Raw genomic sequence first — 25,302 nt, forward strand, 5'->3', positions numbered from 1 at the left:
TGCTTATATAAGAATTTAAATAAGGCTGGACAAAACCTGAAGAGATGTCAGGCTTTGATTTCACCACAAACTGAATTACCAAATAAATCCTATGAAGGTACATAAACTTTGAGCTAAGTGCAATAAACCTATTCAATATTTATGAGGACAGGCTTTAATAATCTTAGCCCTATGAAAATTAGTATCCCATGAAAGACACACCAGTATAAGTAATAAAACCAATATAAGTGAAGCCTAAAAATTTCAAGTGTGTAAAAATGCTGGGTCATTTTATTGTTAGATTAATGAAAATCTGGGGCAAACTTGCAAAGCTAGCCAGCCAGTTCTAGGGGACGCTACATGATACAAATTTGGCAGGAACCTGGCCACAGTTTGGCGCCACCTGGTGGCAGCTGTCTGCTTTGGCTTAAAAATCACTGGAATGCTTCTAATAAAAAATGATTCTCTTGAGGGAAGTGGTTTTCAGCACCTTTTGAGACAAATGGATTTAAGGAAACAAAACATTTCAAAAGTTGTTTCTACAAAATCTTTACCTATGCGCAAGCTCCAGTTCTTTCACAGCATTCAGTACTTCCTTCAGATTACTCTTTTCATCTTTCAGAACAGAGGTAGCTAATCTTTGCAGGACCAAGGCCACATTAAACATAAGTACTGTATCACTGGGGGCCACATGTCTAGCCTATAAGTAAGAAACAAAACAAATACTTTATATAATCGAATGACATGAAAAGGATTTTAGCCAAATAGAGTGTTAGATAGATAGATAGATAGATATGAACATGCACAAAATAGAATTTAAAAAAAAATATAATGCAGAATAGAACTAAATGAGAATAATGAATTTTCCTTTTTACCTTTAGCAAAGTCTGCTTGCACTCCTGTAACTTGCCACACTTGAAGAGGGCCCGGGCCAAATACAGCACAACTTCAGTGTTCTGGTGCTTATAGAATTTTCTGAGACAGTTTTCATACTATAATAAAAGAAAAAATTAGTTAAAATACAATAAGGATTAAATAATGTTGTCATAACAAGATTTCAAGTGATTTTATTTATTTATTTTATTTATTTTTTTAAAGCTTTTATTTATTTATTTGACAGAGACAGAGACAGCGAGAGCAGGAACACAAGCAGGGGGAGTGGGAGAGGGAGAAGCAGGCTCCCAAGGAGCAGGGAGCCCGATGCGGGACTCGATCCCAGGACTCTGGGATCATGACCTGAGCTGAAGGCAGTCGCTTAACCAACTGAGCCACCCAGGCGCCCAAGATTTCAAGTGATTTTAAAGCTATGTGAAAGGTGTTTTACCTTTTGAGTGCTTAATTTTAAAGAATAATTTGAGAATGATTTTTGACATTCACCAGGATACATTTTCACAACATGAAAATCTGATTAAAAAAAAAACAAAACAAAAACCCACAACTAGATACTCAAAATAGTTTTTCCATTTGAAACTCGGACCAACACTGAAAGGATAAATAGACTGGACGGTCTTTTTCATATCTCTAGCAATACTATTTAGAATCAGCTGACAACTTATTAAAAGTTACACACCTGGCTCCTTTCGGTTATACTCTCTACCACCTTTCTTTAGGATTGGTGGAACCTACTGGCAACGAGCATGTGAAGTCTCACAGTTCTGGTTAACTTCTTGGTAAAACCAATATATAGCAGTCCTGGTGTCAATTTTGCCATGAACACTTCACTTTTTGACCATGGAACCTATTGTCATAGGTATGATCTTTTTCAAGGAAGGTGGCTAGAGTTTCCCCTTGAATATCCCTAGTAATTAATTTGCATTTTTAAAAGGCAACATATCATTCTGCAGTTCAGGAAGTCCCACCTCGAAAAACACCACCTCTGAGTCTACCATATGCAATCTGGGTTCTATAAGTCTTTGTCACTGGTGCCTTTCAAATATTCTGAATTTGAAAACAATACCCACCATTCTTAGAAAAAAAGGTTAACCACTTCCAGGACTGTGCTTGTCTTCTACCTCTGGTAAGAACCTTGTTTTTTCTGGGCTGCCTGGGTGGCTCAGATGGTTGGGCGTCCGCCTTCGGCTCAGGTCGTGATCCCGGGGTCCTGGGATCGAGTCCCACATCGGGCTCCTGGCTCAGCAGGGAGCCTGCTTCTTCTCCCTCTCCCTCTGCCTCTCCCCCTGCTCGCGCTCTCTCTCTCTCTCTCGCTCTGTATCTCTGTCTCAAATGAATAAAAATCTTAAAAAAAAAAACCTTGTTTTTTCTGACCATACTATTTCCCACAGAGCCTAAGAACTTTACTACATTTTAATATGCTATAGATGCTAAATATATATATAATTTAAAGATTTTAAACTCACGACCCTGAGATCAAGAGTCACTGCTCTACCGATTGAGCCAACCAGACACCCCTATATCCTAAATATGACTCTTTTACTTCAAGTTCAAGCACTCCACAAATATGAAAAGCCTAACAAAATTCTATAGTGATGAAAAACTAATCCCCATGGAGTTTTTCTCTTTCTTTCCAAAATGTCATTTAATCTGAGAAAGAAGAAACAGGAAATAAATATTAAATCCTCCTATCTTCTGGGTATTTACCGATATACTAGGCATGTTAGTGACAAGTTTGGTATCCAGTACTTTTCATACTGGATCCTCATACGATTCTGTGAATTTAAGGTACACGATCTCCATTTTACAAATGGGGAAACTGGCTCAGAGAGGATGTCCTCTGCCCAAGGCATGTGATTAGGGGTAGAACCAGGACTCCTATCTCTGTCTGGACACCAAAGACTGGCCTTAACATTATATAAATCTCTGAACACACACAAATCAAAAACAGCACACAGCTCCATGACAGGGTCAGAATGGGTAAGAAAACATTTGCTCAACAATGAACACAATATAAAAATATCTTGAAAGACAGGCTATTACCATCTGAACAGCACTGATATACTGCTTCTGTTCCACGTAGATATGCGCTAGGTTCAACCACACATCACTGATATCTGCTGTTGCTTCTCTTACTTGGGCAAATACATCACGAGCTTCACGAAAATACCCTTTGTGGGCCAAAACAGCTCCTAAAATCATAAAAAGGCTTACATTTAAGAATTTTCTAATTGTAGCCAGAAAAACAACTCAAAGTCCTGCTGTTTATTACGTTTGGGGAGCAATTACGATCTACAAACACTCCTTTGAAGGCACTTGTTTCGCACTCGACGCCACGTCTTATAATCACCTATGCCATTAGCAGCATACAGATTCTTTGCATCATTTCTGAGTACTTGTTTATAGATGGCCAGAGCACGATCTTGATGCCGCTTCTCCTATAAAAAGAAATAAACGTTATAAAACAAAATTCAAGCAGGAGTCAAGTGTCAGCTTTGTTTTAAAGAGACAAAGAGAAATTACCTTTTCTCGATCTCGAGTGGGCTGATGCAAAGTCTGGAGCCAGACGTTGCCAAGGGCCAGCATAGAGTAAGTATCACTCTGCGTAGATGGTTGCTTTAATATCCTCTCAAATTTCTTCTGTCCTGGACCCCATTCTTGTTTTGCTAAATGAAGATTACCAATCAAAGACCAAGCATCTGGATGGTCCTAAAACACACATGTGTGAAGAATCAAAATCTGTAATTTGGATTCAGAGACATCGATCACTTTTCCATGATAGCTGATTACCGAAGAGGTTTACAAGCTACATTTACAAATTTAGAGTGGAGATGGATGAATGAATTGCAAAATCAATTTAGTGTGTAATTATCAGCATAAGAAATGCAACAGAATGGAATATAGGAAGGTCATCAGTGTACAGCACAAGGCAACAGCACATAAAGATTTCAACACTTTCATTTTAGTTTGTATACACACGTGTGTGTACTAGGCTATGATGTAAAATCTGTTTCTGTGAGACACAATCAAAAAGTTTAGATAACTTCTACACTCTAGTATCTTTCACAAGTAAAAATTAAACAGGGAGATGTCAAGATACTAGAAATATGATAGACATTAAAATGAAAAACTGATTTACTAGGGAAAAAAAAGGTGAGAAAATTGTTTTTCAAACTTAAGAGTTCATACTACCAACCTGATTAATTTGAAGAGCTTCCTTAAACCAATCTGAAGCCTCATAAAAATTTCCTTTATCTCTAGCCATAGCTCCTAGGCGCAAATAGCCTGAAAACATACATTTAAAAGTTTTTATGTTTAAAATATTAGCTATAAAAGATCATAATTTTAAAGTCATACTTTCAAAATGATTGCATTTTATTACATTCATACAGTGAACAGAAAAATCCCACAAGTGAAAAAATATTGAGCAGCAAAAAAACAAATTAATAATCTAACAAGTTAAAGAACCACTCTGCCACCATGAAGTCTCACTGCTTGAAATCCAATGATGCCAAAAAACATTTCTATGAAAAAATTTATCTCTGCCACTCTATTTCCAAGGCTAGCACCCCGGTCCAAGTCCTCATCTCCACCAAAGTTACTTAAGAAGCTTGGAGCAGTTCTGTTTCCAGTTTCTCTCTGATGCACAGCACTGTCACTTTTTCTTAAAAAGCTGCTTGTCATATGGCAAAACAGTGAAAGCACAGACTACTAGGGATTACTAGTTAGAAAATCTGGGCTCTAACTCCACTTAAAGAACAGTAAGAAAGTGTCACACAAATATAAGTTATTTTCTCCAGAAAATGTCACTCTCCTCAGGCAACGAACAATGGCTTACTATTGCCTATCAAACCAATTCAAGTTCAGCCTGGCATTCAATTAAAACCTTATTTTTTTTTTAAAATCACTTTTGCATCCATAACAGCATGAGCAAGGCCAAGTTAATAGCTCCTGATTTAACCAGAATCAAAATATCATAGCTTTAGGTTCTTTTAAGGGAAGTACAGTATTGTAAATTATTTTTAATTAAAAGCTTTCCGGGGCGCCTGGGTGGCTCAGTTGGGTAAGTGACTGCCTTCGGCTCAGGTCATGATCTCAGGGTCCTGGGATCGAGCCCCGCATCGGGCTCCCTGCTCGGCGGGAGGCCTGCTTCTCCCTCTCTCACTCCCCGCTTGTGTTCCCTCTCTCGCTCTTTCTCTGTCAAATAAATAAATTAAAAAAAGCTTTCCAAATTTTACAATGTCTAGTGTGTAAAAACTCAAGGTAGGACATTTTACTAGTAATTATTTCAAAGTAAAACAATGCTCTTTCTTACTATTATAAACACTGCAAAAATGTTAATATGATATCAGAGCAGGAGCATCATAAAGGTCCATCCATCACCAAATAAGTCAAGGAGCTGTTCAAAGTCTAATAAAGGTAGCTGACCCACTGAAGATCACCTACCCTATGAAATATATGGTTCAACTGGTTTTTAGTTATTTCTTTTAGTTTCTAGCATAAATTTAAGTGAAGCTGCATTGGTTTTTTTTTTAAGGCCATAAATTTGCCTTGATGGAAAAGGGGACATTATAACCTTCACATTTTTTTGCTATTGGTTCTAAGAAAGATTTTTTTTTAGGCTGAATTTTTGCTGCTGTTGTGGGAATTTTAATTCATAAAAAAAAAGTTTACAATTGTTGGGGCGCCTGGGTGGCTCAGTCGATTAAGCATCTGCCTTCTGCTCAGGTCATGATCCCAGGGTTCTGGGATCGAGCCCCGCTTTGGGCTCCCTGCTCAGTGGGGAGTCTGCTTCTCCCTCTCCCTCTGCCTGCTGCTCCTCCTTGTGTTCTCTGTCAAATGAATAAATAAAATCTTAAAAAAAAAAACATTTACAATTCTTACAGTCAACATAATTAGGATGTTCCCGTAAGATGTTTTTATATAGTTTTTCTGCTTCATGGAATTCACACATTGCCTCATACAGCCTGGCTAAATTATATGATGTTGTAACAGAAATGGCATTATAATAATGTTCATCATGTTCAGCTTCTGCCTTTGCCCGATCCAATGATGCCAAAAAATATTTCTATGAAAAAGAAAAGAAAATTACATTGTTAAAAGACAGCTGATATATCTAAAAAAGTGTGCATTCAACTTGACAGTATGGAAGAAGGGAATAGTTCCAGTTCCCTACCTTTGCCTCCCCTAGATTTCCAAGTCTAAAATGGAGGGCACCCACATTATTCAGAATCTCTGGCGGGACATCGGCCTGCACTTTCTCCTGAAGGATCCGTGTAGCTGTTCCATAGGCTGAAAGGGCACCCTGTATTTTCATGGTGGAGACAATAAGGGGTAAGTGAAAATAAAAGGGAGAAACATTATACCACACTTTCAAAAAACACATTAGGTAGAAGACCTAAAATACCTGTATGTCAGTCTGTTCTAAGATTTGTGCCAATTCAATCCATGCTTCAACGTCATCAGGATACTGTTCTGTGACTTTCTTCAAATGGCCCTGGGATAAAAGAGGTCATTAAGCTGATGCAGGCTTAATTCAGCAACTACAGGCTGTCAAAGTAAAAAGTGGTAGCTACTCTACCTTGTTTAATACGTCAACTGTTCGTTATTTCAACTGGAACAAGCTCGGCTAACAAAACTGCTTCCATCATATCTCTACTAGCAATAGCAAGAATGAGGCATGACAGTCTAGTGTTAACTATGAGAAAATAGCTACAATTTTTTAAAAGTACCTTGGCAATATCTCGTTTTTCTTGATCTTCTGAGGCAGCATATAGCGAGCCAAGAATTTTCATAGTTTCATAATTATTAGGATAAGCTTTCAAAACTTTCTCAAAGCACTGAGATGCATTTTCTTTGTCACCTCGATAAATGTACATTTGTCCCAAACCAAAAAATGGCAGCACAAAAGAGGACGAAGCAAACTGTGTGGCTTGATAGTAGTACTGGAAAGCTTGGTCATAATCTTCCTAGAAAATGAAAATAAAACAAGACCAACAGTGTATACAGACGTTTATTTTCTTTTTCACGTACAAAAGTTTTTAAAGACTTGAAACACTATGAAACAAAAGAATTAGATATTCAGAGAAGGTTTAAAATGATCTTACCTGAACGTGGAATGATCTAGCCAGCTGATAACAACTTTCTGCTTGCATAGCCTCCACTTCTGTATTATGGAATGCATGGAGAGCCAAGTGCTGGACTTTACTATAATCCTGAACAATGAGATCCAGAAATCAACGGAGTTAATTCAAACAACTCCAACAGTCTCAATCATAAGCCTTCCTCAAATTTCATTTTTAAAATGTGTTCACTGAATTACCAATAACAGTGCCATATCCAGAATTACGAATCATTTTTCTCATTCCCCTTGCAGATAAATTCATTTACCTAGAACTTAACATCTACCCATCACATCTATTACTTTATTTAATCCTGCAACAATCCTTTGAGGTATCAGTCCTATTTCTGTGATGAGAAAATCTGAGAGGTTAAGTCCCTTATTACTAGTAGAGGAAGCAGTTACAATTTATTGAGAACTATTATATACTAAGCACTGTGGTAGGTATGATACTTATAATTATTCTAGCCTCAGTCAAAAACCCTGCAAAGAGTATCATTATTACCATTTTATTGATGGGGAAATGGAGGCTTAAAGAAATAAAGTATGTTGTCTTAGGTGGAAAAGTTAGAATCTGGATTTAATTTTTTTCTGACTCCAGGGAAATGTTTTAACACATGAGGGTAGCGAGCTTAAGTGACTGGATTTGAATTCAGCTCTCTTCGAATGCATGGGTCATGACTTTCCCATTAGACCTGACTTAATCTGGATTACAGAACTAATCTCCTGAGAGTCTCAAAGTCAGAGTTCATACATCAGGGGTGGGAAACAACTTTCTGGTTTTAATAGGGATGTTTTATCCATTTGACTAGTAATCTGGTCTGGAAAGCCTTTGTTTTTTCAACTTTTTTTTTTTTAATTAGGAATAATAATGTGACCGCTGTTTTACTTTATTTATTTTTAAAAATACTTCATCTGACAGAGAGCATGAGCGAGCACAAGCAGGGGGAGGGGCATAGGGAGAGGGAGAAGCAGATTCCCTGCTGAGCAGGGAGCCCATTCGGGGCTCAATCCCAGGACCCTGAGATCATGACCTGAGCCAAAGGCAGACGCTTAACGACTGAGCTACCCAGCCGCCTCTCCCATCTGCATTTTAGCTGCTTCTCTTTCTGATCAAAAAACCAAGCTCAATTCCCAGTTTTTTCTGGAAGTCTGTGTTAATTGCTCCAGGAGTCATCATAGCTCCCATCTCTAAACTCACTTTACTACTTAATTACTGGTGTCTGGAATGTTAATTAATAATACCTTTCTTCCCAGGTAAATGATTCTTCTATAGAGGAGGCAATGTAGTGTGGTGGGCAGAGAATTAAAATATTACATCTCAACTGTACTACCTGCTAGCTGAGTGAATTTTGGCAAGTGATGTTACTTAACTTTGCTGAGTCTCAATTTTCTTTATCCATAGAAAGGGAAACAGAAATATCCTGCCTACCTCCTAGAGCTGCTCTAATGACAGATCAAGAAAACACATGTTAGCATGCTCTGTAAACCTTTAGTACATATAGTCAGTGCAAGATGACTTCACAGTGCTGATCACATATCAGGTGTTCAGTAACACTCAAAGAGATTGGCTTGATTTACATATTTCACATACACAATCTAAAAGGTTTTGAGTTTGTTAAAGAACAAGACTTTATCTTCAGTAGTGGAAGGGTGATTAGCATTGAAAATTAGAAACTGAATAATTTTCAATTGGTTCAAGGAAGCTGTCCTAACAGCTGTGAGCAATGATTATTAAACATGTACTCAAATATTTAGGATTATTAGTCCTTTTTCTTTTCAGTAAAAAGCATACTTGGGTAACTCTTTTATCTGAAACAATAACACTTCAAGTACTTATAAGATACATTTCCATCTTCTCCCTAAATAGTTGCCTTTCCCTACTATAACAGTTACAGCATAAAGCTAATTAATAATTCATCAGGAAGGGCGCCTGGGTGGCTCAGCTGGTTAGGCGACTGCCTTCGGCTCAGGTCATGATCCTGGAGTCCCTGGATCGAGTCCCACATCGGGCTCCCTGCTTGGCAGGGAGTCTGCTTCTCCCTCTGACCCTCTCCCCTCTCATGTGTTCTCTCTCTCATTTTCTCTCTCTCAAATAAATAAATAAATAAAATCTTTAAAAATAATAATAATAATAATTCATTAGGAATGGGGAATATGCTTCTATAGCCAGAGGGAATAAAGCATCATGGTTAATAGCTGTATGACCTTAGGCTATTACCTCTGCCTCAATTATTCATCCACAAAATGGGGATAATATTAACTACCTCTGACTATTCTACAAATTCATGGAATACATTTTTTTTAAGTTTTATTTATTTCAGTAATCTCTACATCCAACATGGGGCTCAAACTCACAACCCTGAGATCAAGAGTCACATGCTCTTCTGACGGAGCCAGGCAGGCACCCCCATGGGATTTCACTTTTAATAACACTTGGTATTTAGTAAGTATTAACTACATATTAATAGCAATAATAACAGTGATATGCTATCATAAATAAGGATTGATACAGTCCTGTGAACTTTTTAAATTAAACTATTTAATTAAAGTTCCTAGTACAATTTAGTACTTCCATATGGGAAGTAAAACTTTCGTACTTACTGTATAAAAAGTTTGCCAATGAAATCTTGGATTTAGCATTCAAGAAATCTAAAATACCATTGCTTCTACAGAATTAGTGGCAACTTTAAAAATTACATCTTGGGGGCGCCTGGGTGGCTCAGTTGGTTAAGCAACTGCCTTCAGCTCGGGTCATGATCCCGGAGTCCCGGGATCGAGTCCCATGTCGGGCTCCCTGCTCGGCGGGGAGTCTGCTTCTCCCTCTGCCCTCTTCCCTCTCGTGCTCTCTGTCTCTCATTCTCTCTCTGGCAAATAAATAAAATCTTAAAAAAAATAAAAAATTAAAAAATTACATCTTGATCAATATGCAAAAATAAACAAAAACTTTAATGACTTCTTGGCTGCCTACATAAGTAGGTCCAAACTCCTTATATCACACAAGTGCCTCACTATCTGGACCCAATGCATTATCTAGCAAGAGCCCACCACATGCCATGGTTTTACTAAACCAGAGACTATTTCTACATCTGTGCCTTTCCCCTTTCAACTACCTGAAGACCTCCTCCTAAAAACCTAGTTCAAGAGCTTTTCCTTCTTGGTGAAAACCCTTTTTAACCACTTGGTTACTTCCTCTTTCGTTTCTCTACCACATCAAGATAGAGACCTTTATTTCTATATTTACATTTGTTTACATGTCTGTGTTTTCTACGAAGCCGAACCGAGTGCAGAAACAATATTTTACTGGTCTCCACATGTCTACTGCAGTGTTGGGTACAGTATAAAGGGTCAATAAATATTAAATGAATGAAGGAACAAACATACCCACCCCCAATTAACTAATACAAATTTTAATCTGAAAAAAACTCTTGACATTTTCAATTTTTTTCCAAGTTAAAAAAACAAAGTATCAACTGCAGAAAAGAAAAACAAATCAGGATTTAAAAGCAAACAACTTTAATAAATTGGCTTCTCCTACCTTTTTGAAGAAAAAGTGATTTGCCAAGTGGTTCAATACCATGGGGTTGCTGGGATCAATAGTATAGGCTCTGGAAAGAAGCTGGACACCATTTTTTATGGAATCAGCCTAAAAGAAAAACAGTGACAACAGGGCCATTACTCAATTAGCATTTTTTCCGAAGTTTTCTTTATAGTCTGAAAAAATAAGGTTACATAAATCTGAGTTCAGACACCAAAATATAGCTCTTGTTTCAGTTAACCTTCAGCAGGGATAAACAAATTTCAAATAGTGAATTAAACTGTTAGAACTTCCCTCACAAACAGTCACCTTCGGTATTTTTATAGATCCTGGCTGTCGTCTTGATGTGGCAGATGTCTGTGGATTACCCAACAGCCAGTTTACCCCCCTTACTCTGCTTAAATAGAGTCCAGACTTAACAGCTTGTGATCTTTTAATTTCAGGAAGGAAAGTTCCCTCCTCCTCTTCTCAAGCCCCAGGGGATGAATGATGGTTGATCTAATCCAGTCAAGATAACCTATTCCCCTTCTCTGGGGATCAGTCTAAGGCAGTGGTTCTAAACTGGGGGTGAGGTCATTTTTCATTATCACAACAGGGAGGACGTGCTGGCATTTAGTGGGCAGAGGTCAGGGACGCTGCTAAACATCCTACCAATGGGTAGGATAATTTCCCACAACAAAAAATTATCTAGCTCCTTAAGTCAACAGTGCTAAGGCTGAGAAACTCTGATAACCCTGTCTAGACAATTATATACAAGGGGGAGCGTGATGGGGATAGAACTGCTCTAAGAGAAAGCCATTTATCCTTTCCCTTTCCTCCCTCTATATAAGGTTGATGAAATAATGAGAGCCTTGGAGATATAGCAGCTATCTTGCAACTATGAGGTGACAGACACAAGGAGGAAAATCTACATACTAAGGAAGGACAGAAAGATGTAAAATTCTGGGTTTGAGAATACTGAGGTGCTAAATCCAAGACCTTAGATAGCTGGTTTAGTAGACGATAAAAACCCTCATGTTTAAGTCACTGCAGTAGGCTTTTTGTTACTCGCAATGGAAAGTATTCCAAACTGACATACATTGCACAGCTTCTTATGTGAAATTCTGAAATCTAAAAACTTCTTAAAAAACAAGTTGTTTGGTAATCTTAGAGCAAGCTTACATGGGGGCAAAACTTTACCTGAATTGTGAGGTTACCCTATTAGTGTGAAGAGTCACTCCTTCTGACAAAGAAATATAAGTTTGCCTTTGGGGTGGTGTCCTAATACCTGGGTGTTACAAATTATGCAGTGCAGGCATCATATTACATTTCTATTATCTGCAGTCTTGACCTCTAAAACACTCTGGTCTCAAGAGTTGTAGATAAGGAAGAGTGAGCCTGACAGATCAGTCACAAAAGAATTTTTTCATTCACATACCTCTTTATTGTTGAGTTCTAGTACAGCCAGTCCAACCAATGCTCCCACACATTTGGAATTGAGTTCCAGGGCTCTGCTGAATGCCAGACGAGCTTTCTCCAGTTTGTTAAGTTTCACAAAGCAATGACCCATTCCTAAACGAACTTCCGCTAAAAAAAATAGTCAATCTGTCAAACTAGAGCATTTTTAGGGTTTGAATTCAACAAAATGCTTAAACATTCTCTATGAGTTGCAAAATCTCAAAATTAACCTCAGTATAACTACACTATAAAATCTTTTGGTATATCACAAATTTGGTTTCAGTGGATATTATACCACACTGCCCACCCCCTTTCTTGCCATAAACAGAATACCTACCATACTGGTATTTTTCTTGCACTCCTGCCTACACGGTACCTTCAATATCTAATTTTCAAACAGCAATTTTTAAAGACAGCAAAAAGTTTCATGAAGGTCTTCAATACTGTAACTGACTATGTGCACATACTGTCATTCCCTTCAGAGCTATGCTTATACTTGCTACCCAACTTCAAGGCCCTGCCAAAACTCCACCATGTTCCCATGAAGGGCCAACCTCTCCACTGGTTACTGGATCTTACCTTTCTCATCTATTTAAGGACACTGCTCCAGCAACCCTCTCCTATTTTTCCTGCATCATCAAATTTTCTCCCTCTACTACATTATTCTCATCCACATACATTCTCCCATCTTAAAAAAAAAAATCCTCTCTTGATTCCATTTCCCTTTCCAATTGTCAACCCACTCCTATTCTTCCCTTGATAGCAAAACTCCTTGAAAGATCTATCTATAGTTGCTGCCTCTCTAACTTTCCTTTTCCATTTTCTGTTAAATGTATCCACCAAGCATCTCACCCCCACCATTCCAGTAAAACTGCTTTTATCAAGGTCACTAATGATTACTGTGCTACTGAATTCAATGATCAATTCTGGGTTCCTATTTTACTTGGCCTAACAATAGAATGTGACAGTGTCTGACCCTGTCCTGGAAACATTTTACATCTGACTTCAAGGACATTGCCCTTACTCTCTTTTCCTCTTACATCTCTGGCTGCTCCTTCTCAGGCTCCTTTGTTGGTTCTTCATTTCCCTTCTACAATGTCACAGTGCCCTAGAACACCATCTTGGAACCTCTTTTCTATCTCTACTCATTCCCCTGGTGACCTCATATTTTCATGGCTTTATACACCATCTCTATGTTGATGACTTCCAAATTAATTACTTCAGCTCAGACCTCTTTCCTGAATGACAGCCCTCCTGACCTCTCCACTTGTAGGTCTAAAAGGTATTTTAATATTTTCATGTCTAAAACTAATTCGTTGTGAATTATATTTTCCAGATGTGCTAAAATGTAACTCTACTCCTACAAGGAGTTACCTGATTCCTCCTTTGTCTCATACATCACATCTACTCCGTCAGTTCTTCCTTCAAAATATACATAGATTCCGATCATTTGCACCTCCACTCTTACCACCCTAGTGCAAGCCACAATCATCTCTGACCTACATGACTGCAAAAGCCTTCTACCTGGTCTCCCCATTTCTATCCTTGCCCCCCACTTGTCTCAACCAGAAGCCCAAATGATCCTTTTAAATATAAGTCAGATCATTACTTACTCCTTTGCCCAAAGTCCTCAAATGGCTTCCTATGTCTATCATAGTAAAAGCCTAAGTCCTTATAATAACCTATGATGCCTTACATGATTGGTCCTTGGTTCTATCTCTGACCCAATTCTTACTACTTTTCCTTCTCATTTTCTCTCTCCATTCCAGATACACTAGCTTCCTCGCCATTCTTCAGACTTGCTAGACCCACTCTTTCCTCAGGACCCTTTGTACCTCCTATTCCCTCTCTCTGGGAATAATCTTCTTCCATATATCTACAGGTCTATTATTTTAAGGTCTTTATTTAATTGTTACTATTCTCCTGGTCAACCTTTCTTTTTTCTTCTTTTTTTTGGGGGGGGGGAGGAGCAGAAGGGGACAGAATTTTTTTTTTTTTTTTTAAGATTTTATTTATTTATTTGAGAGAGAGACAGAGCATGAGCAGGGCGAGGGGCAGAGGGAAGAGGGAGAAGCAGGCTCCCCACTGAGCACAGAGCCCAATGCAGGGCTTGATGTCAGGACCCTGAGCTGAAATTAAGAGTGAGACGCTTCACTGACTAAGCCACCCAGGCTCCCCGAGAGAGAGAATCTTAAGCAGGTTCTATGCCCAGTGCAGAGCCCAACGCAGGACTTGACCTCACAACCCTGAGATCATGACCCAAGCCAAAATCAAGAGTCGGATGCTTAACTGACTGAGACACCCAGGAGCTCCCTGGTCAACCTTTCTAAGCAATCTCCCAATTCTTCTCATACACCTTTTCTGCTTTACTTTCCTTTTACTGATATCTTATGCAGTATGTATTTTACTCATTTTATCTTCCACACTGCAAAATGAATTCCATGAGGGCAGGGATTTTTTTTTTTTTTTTTAAGATTTATTTATTCATTCCAGAGAGAGACAGCAAGCAGGGGGAGGGACAGAGGGAGAGGGAGAGAATCTCCATCAGACTCCCCACTGAGCATGGAGCCCAACATGGGGCTCAATCCCATGACCCCAAGATCATGACCTAAGCTGAAACCAAGAGTCTGACGCTCAATCCACTGAGCCACCCAGGCACCCCAAGGCAGGGATTTTTGTCTCTTTGGTTTACTGCTGCATTCCTTCGGTCTAGAACAATGCCTGGCAAATAGTTGATTCTCAATAAGATTTCCTAAATGACTGAGATTTTCAACAGAAAAATAGTATAAAGCAAAAAGATTATAATATGATCTGCTAGGGATGCCTGGATGCCTCAGATGGTTAAGCTTCTGAATCTTGGGTTTCAGCTCAGGTCATGATCTCATGGGTCATGAGATCGAGCCCTGCATCAGGCTCCATGCTCAGCAGCGTGTCTGCTTAAAGATTCTCTCCCTCTGCCTCCCACCCCACTCACGCATGTTTTCTCTCTATCTCTAAGATAAATAAATCTTAAAAAAAAATAAGATCTGCTATTCAGCTTTTGGATCAAACATGGTATTTTTTTTTTTAATTTCAATTCTGTCATTTTAACAACCCTATAGCATCTTTTCACAACTAACTTCACAGGCAATTGCCAAATTCTCAATATTTTCACAGTTGGATCATATAGAGCTTAGACTTCAAATAAAGTTTTTCTCTTACCTGGACATCCTGGGTTAGTACGCAATGCTTTCTTATAGTAAGCAAGAGCTCCTCTGTAATCCTTCTTGTTGAATGAAATGCAAGCTTTACCTATAATAATTTTTAAAAATAAACATGCATTGACTAAAGAACACAAGTCTCATATATCCTACATGAACTCACCTAAATCAAACACATCTCTGAGTAAGAAATACTTGAAAATGGTGAAAATGATTTCATATTTAAACTTGTTTTCCATAAGGATATATTAATTTATGCCTATAAATAAAACAGTCCTGTTAAATGGTATAAAACAATTAAAATAGCTTATAGTTGTCCAAATAGACATTGCTTATTGACTCTTTAGAAGTGGATAACAAATTATTCTTAACTGGTATATTATATATATAATATTTTGAAGTGACTTTAATAGTAAAGGGAGTTCTTTCCTTTTTTAAAATTTAAATTCAATTAATTAACATATAATGTATTATTTGTTTCAGGGGTACAGGTCTGTGATTGTAACTTCAAAAGAAACAATGATCTATTGCAGATAGTTTCATTTTTATAAAGTAAAGCTCTTCTACGTTGCTGTCCAGCCCAGTCAAAGAAATATAATCCAGGCATATGATGAAAGATACAGTTCCCTAAGATGGTTGCCAAAAATGACTTACCAAGAAGGGCTGGAATATTATTTGGAGATTGGTTGAGTACAAAATGAAACTGCGCATCAGCCTGATCCATTTTGTCACCTTCAAGTAGACAGAAGCAGGCTCTTCCCAACAAATGATTCTGAAAAAGCAATATATCATCTTAGACTTGACTTTACCAAGGAGCAACCACAATTTAACATAGTAACACTAAAATGAAAACCATATAGGAAGGAGGTGGAGTATCACACCAATTCCTCTATCAACTATAATGTGTTTAAACTACCAATGGGCAATTCTTAATTACAAATCAAGAAATTATCCAGAAATGCAAGTCTTCTGTGCCAGGAACAATGACAAAAAGGAAAGTTCATTCTTCCACAACAGCCAGAATATGGAAAGAACCCAGATGTTCCTCTACAAATGAATGAATAAAGATGTAGTGTGTATATAGACACATATGTATATATGTCTATATACACACAATGAAATATTACTCAGCCACCAAAAAGAATGAAATTTTTCCATCTGCAACAACATGATGGAACTAGAGTGTATCATGCTAAGTGAAATGAGAAAGACAAATACCCTATGATTTTACTCATATGTGGAACTTAAGAAACAAAACAGATGAACATAGGGGAAGGAAAGGAAAAATAAAGTAAGATGAAAACAGAGAGGGAGGCAAATCATAGAGACTCTTAACTACAGGAAATAAACTGAAGGTTGCTGGAGGGGAAGTGGGTGAAGGGAATGGGGTAATTGGGTGATGGGCATTAAGTAGGGCACTTGAAGTAATGAGCACTGGGTGTTATATGCAACTGATGAAACACTAAATTCTACCTCTGAAACTAATAATTCAGTACATGTTAATTAAATTGAATTTAAATAAAAAATTTTTTTTAAATATACTTGAAATTCACCTGGAGATGATGGAATTACTGACTCAACCTGTGGATAAGTTTTATTTATTTATTTATTTTAAAGATTTTATTTATTCAGTTGAGAGAGCGAGCGAAAGCACAGAGGGAGAGTGAGAGGGAGAAGTGGACTCCCCACCAAGCAGAGAGCCCAATGTGGGGCTTAATCCCAGGACCCTGAGATCACGACCCAAGCTGAAGGCACACCCCTAACCGACCGAGCCACCCAGGTGCCCCATGGATAAGTTTTATATATGCTAAATTTGCCCACATTACTTCAACAGTACAACAACCAAAGAAATTCCAATTTTAACAGGGAATTCTTCTTCTTTTGATATTTTTATCATCAACCATGTTATTTTAAGAAAAATTCTTTCCAAAAAAAAAAAAAAAAAAATCTGTTGCCTATCACACACACAGTTTACTCTCATGTGGTATTTCTTCCCCTTTCATAAATTCAAAGAAATCGGACTTATTTACCTGATCATACATAATAATTTTATCAGCCATGGTATACAACAGGGTTGCCTGTGTAATAAGATCTTTCTTATTGTCCTTATTCTTTTCCTTCCGAGCCTGTTGTACATAATAGGCTGCCAATGTATCCAGGCAAGTCATCTGGTCTTTTTCATGGTCTCTATAGTCCAAATTGCCATCTATACGTGCTGCTTCCAACAACTTTACAAACTCTTCTGTTTTTCCTTGCTTGTAATATTCCAGCTAAAAGATAAAGAATCAAATTAGAATTATTAAAGCATATGTCCATACAAAAAGCTGCACATAAACATTTATAGCAGCTCTATTTGTAATAGCCAAAAACTGGAAACAACTCAATTGTTGACCAACAGGTGAATGGACAAACAAGCTGTGGTTTATCTGTACAATGGCTGCTGCTCAGCAGAAAAAAGAACCACGGATACATGCTACAATGTGGGTAAGTCTCAAGATAATTATGCTGAGTGAGAGAAGCCAGACCAAAAAGAGTACATACTGTAATGATTCCATTTGTGTAAGAACTCTGGAACATGCACTCTTTAGAAACAAAAAGCAGATCAAGAGTTGGCTGACCACTGTGGGGTGTGGGGAAGAGTTTGGAGGAAGGTTTGGGGGGTGATGGATATATTCATTATATTGATTGTAGTGATGAATTCACAGGTGTGAAATATGCTAAAACTTCTCAAATGGTATATGTCAAGTATGTGCAGCTTACTGTAGGTGAATTATGCCTAATAAAGTTGTTAAAAAAGTGATAATCACCATAAATTTTTCCAAATTACTACTTACCTAGCAATAGTTGATTTCAAACTAAATCAGAGCCCAAGAGAAAAAGCAATAATGACGCGGATGTAGAATTCTAAACAGAAAACTTAGGTTCTGGTTCTAGATCTATCAAAATTATCCATGACTTTGGGCCTGCTAAATAACTTCCCTGGGCATCTGTTTCATTTATTAATACTAAAAGGAAGATCTGCCATTTTTTATCCACCTACTGTGGGCCACAGATTATGCCAGGAACTTTATATACTTATTTCGAATCTGTACAATCACCCTTAAAATGAATGCTAACATCCCCACATTTTAGATGAGAAAACAGGCTCAGAAGGTAATCATTTGTCTAAGGTCACACAGCTAGTTAGCAGCCAAGTGGGAATTTGAACAAAGGCTTCTCTAATCCCAAAGCCTACACTCTTTTCTCTAACACTCTATAGCCCACAGTGTTTCATCAATTTTACCACAGGTGCCACACTAATCTTTCAATCCTCCATTTTTTCTGTAAGTGCTGTTAAAGGAGGCATTTGTACTAAAGTAAATCTAAATTCCCCCTCTGGTTTTAAAAACTGTGTGACAACATTAATGGCTTGTTCTCCATAGACCAGGAAAACTTAACACTTCAGAAAGGCACTACTGTCACTAAAAGTATTTCTCTGTAAATCCTTATCTAAGAAATTCTTTACAGTTAGGCTTGAGCACTGGATATAAGCCCAACTGCAGATTGACTTCTCCTTTCAAGATAATAGGAGGAGCCTCCTATGTATCTTTACACAAAAGTGACCTGGGGCACACTTGCTTAAAAAAAACATGATTTTAGTATATGCTAGATTATATTACCAGAATAATTTATTATGATGTTCTCATAAAAAGGAAACATTAGGCAGTTGGTGCTGGGGAGAGTGAACGGTGTTAGAATTTTAGGCTGAGGTGACTCTCCTGAGAATCTCCAGTAGGGTTTATGTTATGGAAGGGACCAAAGAGGACAAAAAACAAGCCTGAGATAAACTTCATCCAAAAGGGCTTTTGTTAGTTAGCCTGGAATATAATCACCTTCTAGACTATTTTATGGAAAATGTTTTACTGTTATGGGAAACAATGCTAAGTAACAATGTTTACATGGTGGCACCTTGTTTTTTCTCAGATTACCTACAAAGCACAAACCAGTCTTCATTGAGTGATTAATAATCAAATACACAGTACAGAGTACTATTTAACTTAAATGAATTTTGCCTTTACCAACATATATTAATTTACCAGTGGAGTAGTATTTAGGAAACTGGCCTTCTTGTTCTATAAATGGTAATACAATTAACTTCCATACATATGGTACAATTTACTTATCCTGCTCCCAAGCTGGCTATTAATTACTATATCTGAAAACAGAAACCAAATATTTTTCCCAGTCAACATATAAAAAATATTTGTTACATGAACACTGACCGCCAAAGCAATCCATATGTGCAGTTGTGTGTGTTCCTGTTTCAGAATACTGATAACTTCATCTCCCTCCGGTAACTGATCGAAGTCAAGTTCAATGACCTAAAACACAAAATGCGGTTTTGACTCTTATTTCTCCTTTAAATTCACATTTCTTCTTTGCTGCTTTTCAGAATATACATCAATATGGATATACATAGGGTTTATGTTCACTTGCAATAGGGCTGCGCAAGTATATGTTAAGACACGTTTAAGGCACACATGTCAAAATAGGTCATATGAGAATATTAAGGTAAAAGCATAGAGAAGCAAACAAATACTGCTAGTTGTCTTCAAATCACCAGAACTATAAAATGTTACAAAAGCTTTGCTTACTCAAAAAGAACAAAACAAAACCCTGCCTAACATATAATCCAGGTGAAGTGCGGATAAGCACCCCAGAGACTCTGATGCCACAGGCCTGACAACTTGAGAAGCACAAGCCTAGAGGCTATGGAACCTGAATGCCACTGTACATTCATCAGGGAGACAGCATTTGTGTGTCACAGACACTCCTGAATGTGGGCACAAAATTTAACAGCAGGCAAATGTTCTGGAATTAGACGGTGGTGATGGTTTACACAACTTTACAACAATACTACTGAAAACCACTGGATTTTATGCTGAGTCAATTATATCTCAATATTATATCTCAATCGAACAAAAATGAGAGTATGAAATTATACTGGATATAGACAACATCAATGCTGAGGGCTTTACTCAGACAAGCCAAGGCTACCCATGATGAGGCTGGGGAAGGGAGAGAGGGCTCGTTCTATCAGCACACCGTGGCGGCTGTATCTCGGGGTCTCTATTTCGCCAATGGAGCCGTGTGTGGGGGACACTGCACCATGGCAGACTCGAGTTTCTACGGGATAAAGGGCGACATCCTATGTATTCTCAGGGAGAGACCGTTTGAGCAGCAGAGACCACCGTGACATCAGCGCCCACCTCTTTTATCTGTGAGGCGCCTTACAATTTATCCGCACTCTCGCACCCCTGCGCCCGACAATTAGGAAGAGGGCAGAGTACTGTCACATACGAACAGGTAGGAAAGGAACTTTCAAGAACTCCTCGGCGTGGCCCCGAGGCTGCGCGAACGTGATGGTGCCAGCCTGGAAAGGTGCAGGGGCTGGGGAAGGAGGTGACTGGGGCTTCGGTCGGGGATTTCGACCTGGGCTCCTGGGGGAGAAGGTGCTTCCGCTTCAGAGGCGAAGTCGAAAGAAGGGGGAAGGAAGGGATCATCCAAGTTCAAGGTTCCCACCCTCCCCCATACTCGACACTTACCTCGTCAGTGTCCCGGAGGGGAATCTCGATGGAGCCCCGCGACATGATGAGATCAGAAGGCGAGCGGGCGTCTCGCCCTTCCGCTCCGCAGCCGGTACTCCTGGCTTCTGGCTGTTCCAGAGGTTAGCGGCGTCCCGGGCTCAGGTCGTGACTGCCGCTCCGCGGCGCCGCCGGAGCTGGGGCTTCTCCTTCCCGTCAGCCGCTTAAACAACGAACAGCGGACGGCGTCCGGCCACTTCCGGCAGCCCCGCCCCCTGACCCGGAAGCATTCCCGGCTGGAGGGCCTGTCAGACGGCAGGCGCAGCCTGGGGTTCTGGCGTTTCCTCGACTGTGGAACCACGGTGTCGAGGTTTTCGTTAGCGTGTCAGCCCCTCGGTGGGTCTGCGGCTTCTGAATCAGGCCCGCACTGGCGTAGCCTGAATGAAAACGCTGAAGGCGTAGCCGCCCGGCCCCGCGGTGGGCGGGGCGACGAATGAGGCGCGGGTTCCGGGCCTGGCCACTGACTGACGTGGGACCTCCGGCCAATTCTGGCTGTAGTGTCCGAGCCGGACTCCGCCTCCGCGCCCCGGACTTGGCGCATCTTTTCTGCACAAGATTGCCGTGAATAATTCAATCATTTATTTCTCAGCGCAAACAAGGGCTCTTCGTTTAGCAGATGTGAGGTGCAAGTCATACCTGTGCTACCTTTGTGATCAGTTTAAATATAAGGTTACAATAAATTGTGTGTGTGTATTTTCGGTTCTTAGAAGGATATGAGAATCTGCTATATTTGTAACCTTGCTATAGTTCCTGGGGTGTGTGTGTGTGTGTGTGTGTTTTCGGTTCTTAGAAGGATATGAGAATCTGCTAGATTTGTGATTTTAATAAAATTGTTGAAGAATTTGATTAAACCTGTAATCAGTGTTTTGATTAAATTATATAATTTGATTAAATACATTTTAATTACTGTTTTCATTGTAGAACATGATTAAACTGTAATCAGTGTTTTGATTCAGTCAGATAATCTGATTAAATAAATTTTTAAACTTTGTCAGTTTTATCTCCTAAGTGTCTCTCAGATGTATCTTCTCTTCATCTCACCACCTCCATGCTAGCCCAAACCAATATTCTTTTCTGCCTGGCTTACTGCAGTAGCCTCCCCTTTTACCCAACACTCCAGTCACTCGCCCTAAATTCCCATCCAGCTTCAGCATTTTACACATTTATCTTTTAAAAATACCAATTTGATGTTTGTATTTCCTCCCAACTCCCTCAAAAACTTTAACTGGACACTTTGTAAGCCTTTACGTGGAAACTTTGTTAAATTTATGCTTTTGATTAGTTGAGTAACTATTCGGAGCTGTGCTGTCCAACATAATGTTAACCCTGTAATTAGCCATGTAATTTAAAATAAGCTAGGTAATTTAAAGTTTTCTATTAGCCACATAAAAAAAGCAAAAACAAATAGATGAAATTAATTTTACTAATATATTTTATTTAACCCAATATATCCAAAATATAATTTCAACCTGTAATCAATATAAAAATAGATACTTTATATTTTTTCATACAAGTCTTGGAAATCCAGTATGTACTTTACACTTATATACTTTATTCTTTTTTTAATTTTATTTTTTAAATTTAAATTCAATTAACATAAAATATATTATTGTTTTCAGAGGTAGAGGTCAGTGATTTATCAGTCTTATATAATACCCAATGCTCATTATATCACATGCCCTCCTTAATGTCCATCACCCAGTTACCCCATCCCTCCACCCCCCCCCTCCCCCCAGCAACCCTCAGTTTGTTTCCTATGATTAAGAGTCTCTTATGGTTTGTCTCCCTCTCTGGTTTCATCTTGTTTTATTTTTTCCTCTCTTCCCTTATGCTCCTCTGTTTTGTTTCTTAAATTCAACATATCAGTGAGATCATATGATAATTTCTTTCCCTGATTGAGAAAGCTTAGCATAATACCCTCTAGTTCCATCTGCATACTTTATTCTTTTTTTTTTTTAAGATTTTATTTATTTATTTGACAGAGACAGGGAAAGTGAGAGCAGGAACACAAGCAGGGGGAGTGGGAGAGGGAGAAGCAGGCTTCCCGCCGAGCAGGGAGCCTGATGTGGGACTCGATCGCAAGACCCTGGGATCATGACCTGAGCAAAGGCAGACGCTCAACGACTGAGCCACTCAGGCGCCCTATACTTTATTTTTAATGGCTTAATTTCAATTGGAAATACTGGAACTGTATTAGATTTCATAAAATTTTCAGTTGAAAAGATAGATTCACATACTTGAGTTTTTCCAAATGCACTTAAAAATTTCCAGTCACTGAAGAAATTATCAGCTTTAAATTTTAATTAAAAATAAAATTAAAAATTTAATTCCTCACTTGCATTAGCTGTATTTCAAGTGTCAATAGCAACGTGTGGTTAGTGGATACTGTTTTGGACAGCACAGCAAAGTGTTTCCAGGAAGGTTTATATAGTGAACTTTAAACAAAAGTATACATAGTGGTGAGCTTCTCTATGCTCAAACCTCCCTGGCCTCAAAGACACTAGCAATACATTTGAATTAGTTTTTGAGTTACTGACAACCAAAGGCATCCTAACTTATAATACAGACACTATGACTGATTGAATAATAGGGGTATTGATTTAGATTGGGATTTGGAGGAAGTAACATTTAAGTTGCAAATGGGATGGTGAGTAAAATTTGGCTGGGTAAATGTTATAGGGGAGTGTGTACCAGAGAAAGGGAATACTGTGCTAGGGAAGAGCTTGTGAACCTGAAAGAAGGCCACATGGCTGGAACATAGAGATGAGGGGGAGAGTAGAGTAGATGGAGGATGAAGACATAAGAAGGAGCCAGATCATGCCCAGATTTATCTTTGTAAAGCAAAATCGGCACCTTGTCGTGCTTCCAATATGAATAAGTATAAATGTCACATACCACAGTTAGGAAAAACAAAACACTTTGTGCTCCAAGATAAGCCAAAAAAGAACGGTGTCATACTATCCATAGTTTCCAAAATGAATGAAACTTTTAGCCTTTCTCACATGTTTCTGATTCCTTAACAAAAACAATTTAATCACTGGCTTTTATAATGCCGACTTTTGTCTTTTATAAGTCTGGTGATACGCAATAATTTGGGGGAGTATGGCAATCATGTGAGAAAGTTATTTTTTCCATCATGAACCATATAACCTTGGGGTGTGTGTGTTTTCTGAACCAGTCCTTCTAAAGTTGAACTCACTTGTAAACTTTTGCAAGTGTTTTTCTATGAAAACTTTTTTTCTAAATGTTTTTGTCTCTGAGACTTCTTTTAACATAGGATATGTTAAGGAATTTGGATTTTATTTTAGGTGCAATGTAACTGAAAAGTTTGAAATGATGTTTATATGTTTCAATCAGTATGTGTGTGTGGAAGAGAGAGAGAATTGGTTCTGTGGCTTTAAAAGATTGTTCTGGCTACATTGTAGAGAATGGATTAGAGAGTATTTGAGAGGATGTGGGCAGGCCACTTGGGAAACTAGTCCTGGTGACTGTCCAGGTGACACATGATAAATATCTAGGAATAGCTTTAAGGTAGTGGAGGGGTAGAGAAATATATACTGTATCTCCATTTCTCTCCACCTCCACTACAATCAATCAAGCAATAAATAAATCTTAATCACTAGGTCTTGATAATGCATTGGATATATGGGTCATTGAAAAAGTGGTGTCAGGAAGGGCTTCCAGAGTTCGGCCATGAATTACTGGGTGAATGAAGTGTCATTTTCCAAGACAGGAATGATTATAGAGGAGTAAATTAGGGCAAGGCTAGATCACAAGTTGAGTATCAGAGATATGTCTGAGACAGATCTCAGGCAGTTGGGTATACAGATCTGGAGGTCAAAAGACAGTTTCTGAGCCGAGAAATAAATCTGAGAGCTGCTGACTTATAAATGAAATTTAAAACTATAGAATTGTATGAGATAATCTAGAGAGAGTATGTAGAGTGACAGGACAAGGCCCTGGACCAAGCTCTGAGGCATTCTAGCATATAGCGGGCAGGCAGGGGAAGAGGGTCTGCAAAGAATCAGAGGATTGGACAGAGAAAAACTACCTGACAACAGTCAGGACGGAAACTGCAACTCAGCTTTGTTACCTATAGGCAGCTTTTTGTATTTCCCCAACTGTAGCAGATCTGGATGAAATTGGGCATTTTTAAGCTATAACATCCAGTTTTTGAGTGAGTACAAAGATTTTATTTCAGCTGACATGATTGTGCGATGTCCGTTCACAAAATGCCATTCTCCACGTTGGGCTTGAGTGCACCAGATCCAGGTAAAGCAATTAGTGTATTTGGTCAGTGTGGGCTTTTTTGAGTACATACAAAAGACAGCTAAGATTCTTTAGTTTTCTGTTATTGATATTGTGGTTGGTTATAGTGTTGGTAAATACATATGTTTAGGCAATCCAAAGAGGAAGCTATTTTTTTTAAAGATTTATTTATTTGAGAGAGATAGAGTGCATGAGCAGGAGGAGGGGCAGAAGAGAGGGAGAAGGGAAGCAGACTCCCCACTG

General features: G+C 38.7%; 1 protein-coding gene across 1 annotated transcript in view; it reads right to left on the reverse strand.

Moving 5' to 3' along the window:
- Nucleotides 1-21,022, reverse strand: part of CTR9 (CTR9 homolog, Paf1/RNA polymerase II complex component) — a 28,926-nt gene extending 7,904 nt beyond the window's left edge. Inside the window, exons 1-18 of the mRNA XM_034995027.1 lie at nt 20,752-21,022; nt 19,429-19,527; nt 17,197-17,436; nt 15,821-15,938; nt 15,168-15,257; nt 11,947-12,095; nt 10,530-10,637; nt 6,978-7,085; nt 6,603-6,839; nt 6,278-6,367; nt 6,047-6,175; nt 5,755-5,938; nt 4,067-4,155; nt 3,394-3,579; nt 3,221-3,308; nt 2,914-3,062; nt 855-971; nt 534-679 (exon numbers count right to left, since the gene is read on the reverse strand). Of these exons, the coding sequence (XP_034850918.1) occupies nt 534-679; nt 855-971; nt 2,914-3,062; nt 3,221-3,308; nt 3,394-3,579; nt 4,067-4,155; nt 5,755-5,938; nt 6,047-6,175; nt 6,278-6,367; nt 6,603-6,839; nt 6,978-7,085; nt 10,530-10,637; nt 11,947-12,095; nt 15,168-15,257; nt 15,821-15,938; nt 17,197-17,436; nt 19,429-19,527; nt 20,752-20,796 (2,372 nt within the window). The 5' untranslated portion in view covers nt 20,797-21,022. The remainder of the gene's footprint in view (nt 1-533; nt 680-854; nt 972-2,913; nt 3,063-3,220; nt 3,309-3,393; nt 3,580-4,066; nt 4,156-5,754; nt 5,939-6,046; nt 6,176-6,277; nt 6,368-6,602; nt 6,840-6,977; nt 7,086-10,529; nt 10,638-11,946; nt 12,096-15,167; nt 15,258-15,820; nt 15,939-17,196; nt 17,437-19,428; nt 19,528-20,751) is intronic.
- Between the last annotated feature and the right edge of the window lie 4,280 nt (nt 21,023-25,302).

This window comes from Mirounga leonina, unplaced genomic scaffold (genome assembly GCF_011800145.1).
Source record: "Mirounga leonina isolate KUSES-001 unplaced genomic scaffold, KU_Mleo_1.0 Mir_92, whole genome shotgun sequence".
Taxonomy (NCBI): domain Eukaryota; kingdom Metazoa; phylum Chordata; class Mammalia; order Carnivora; family Phocidae; genus Mirounga; species Mirounga leonina.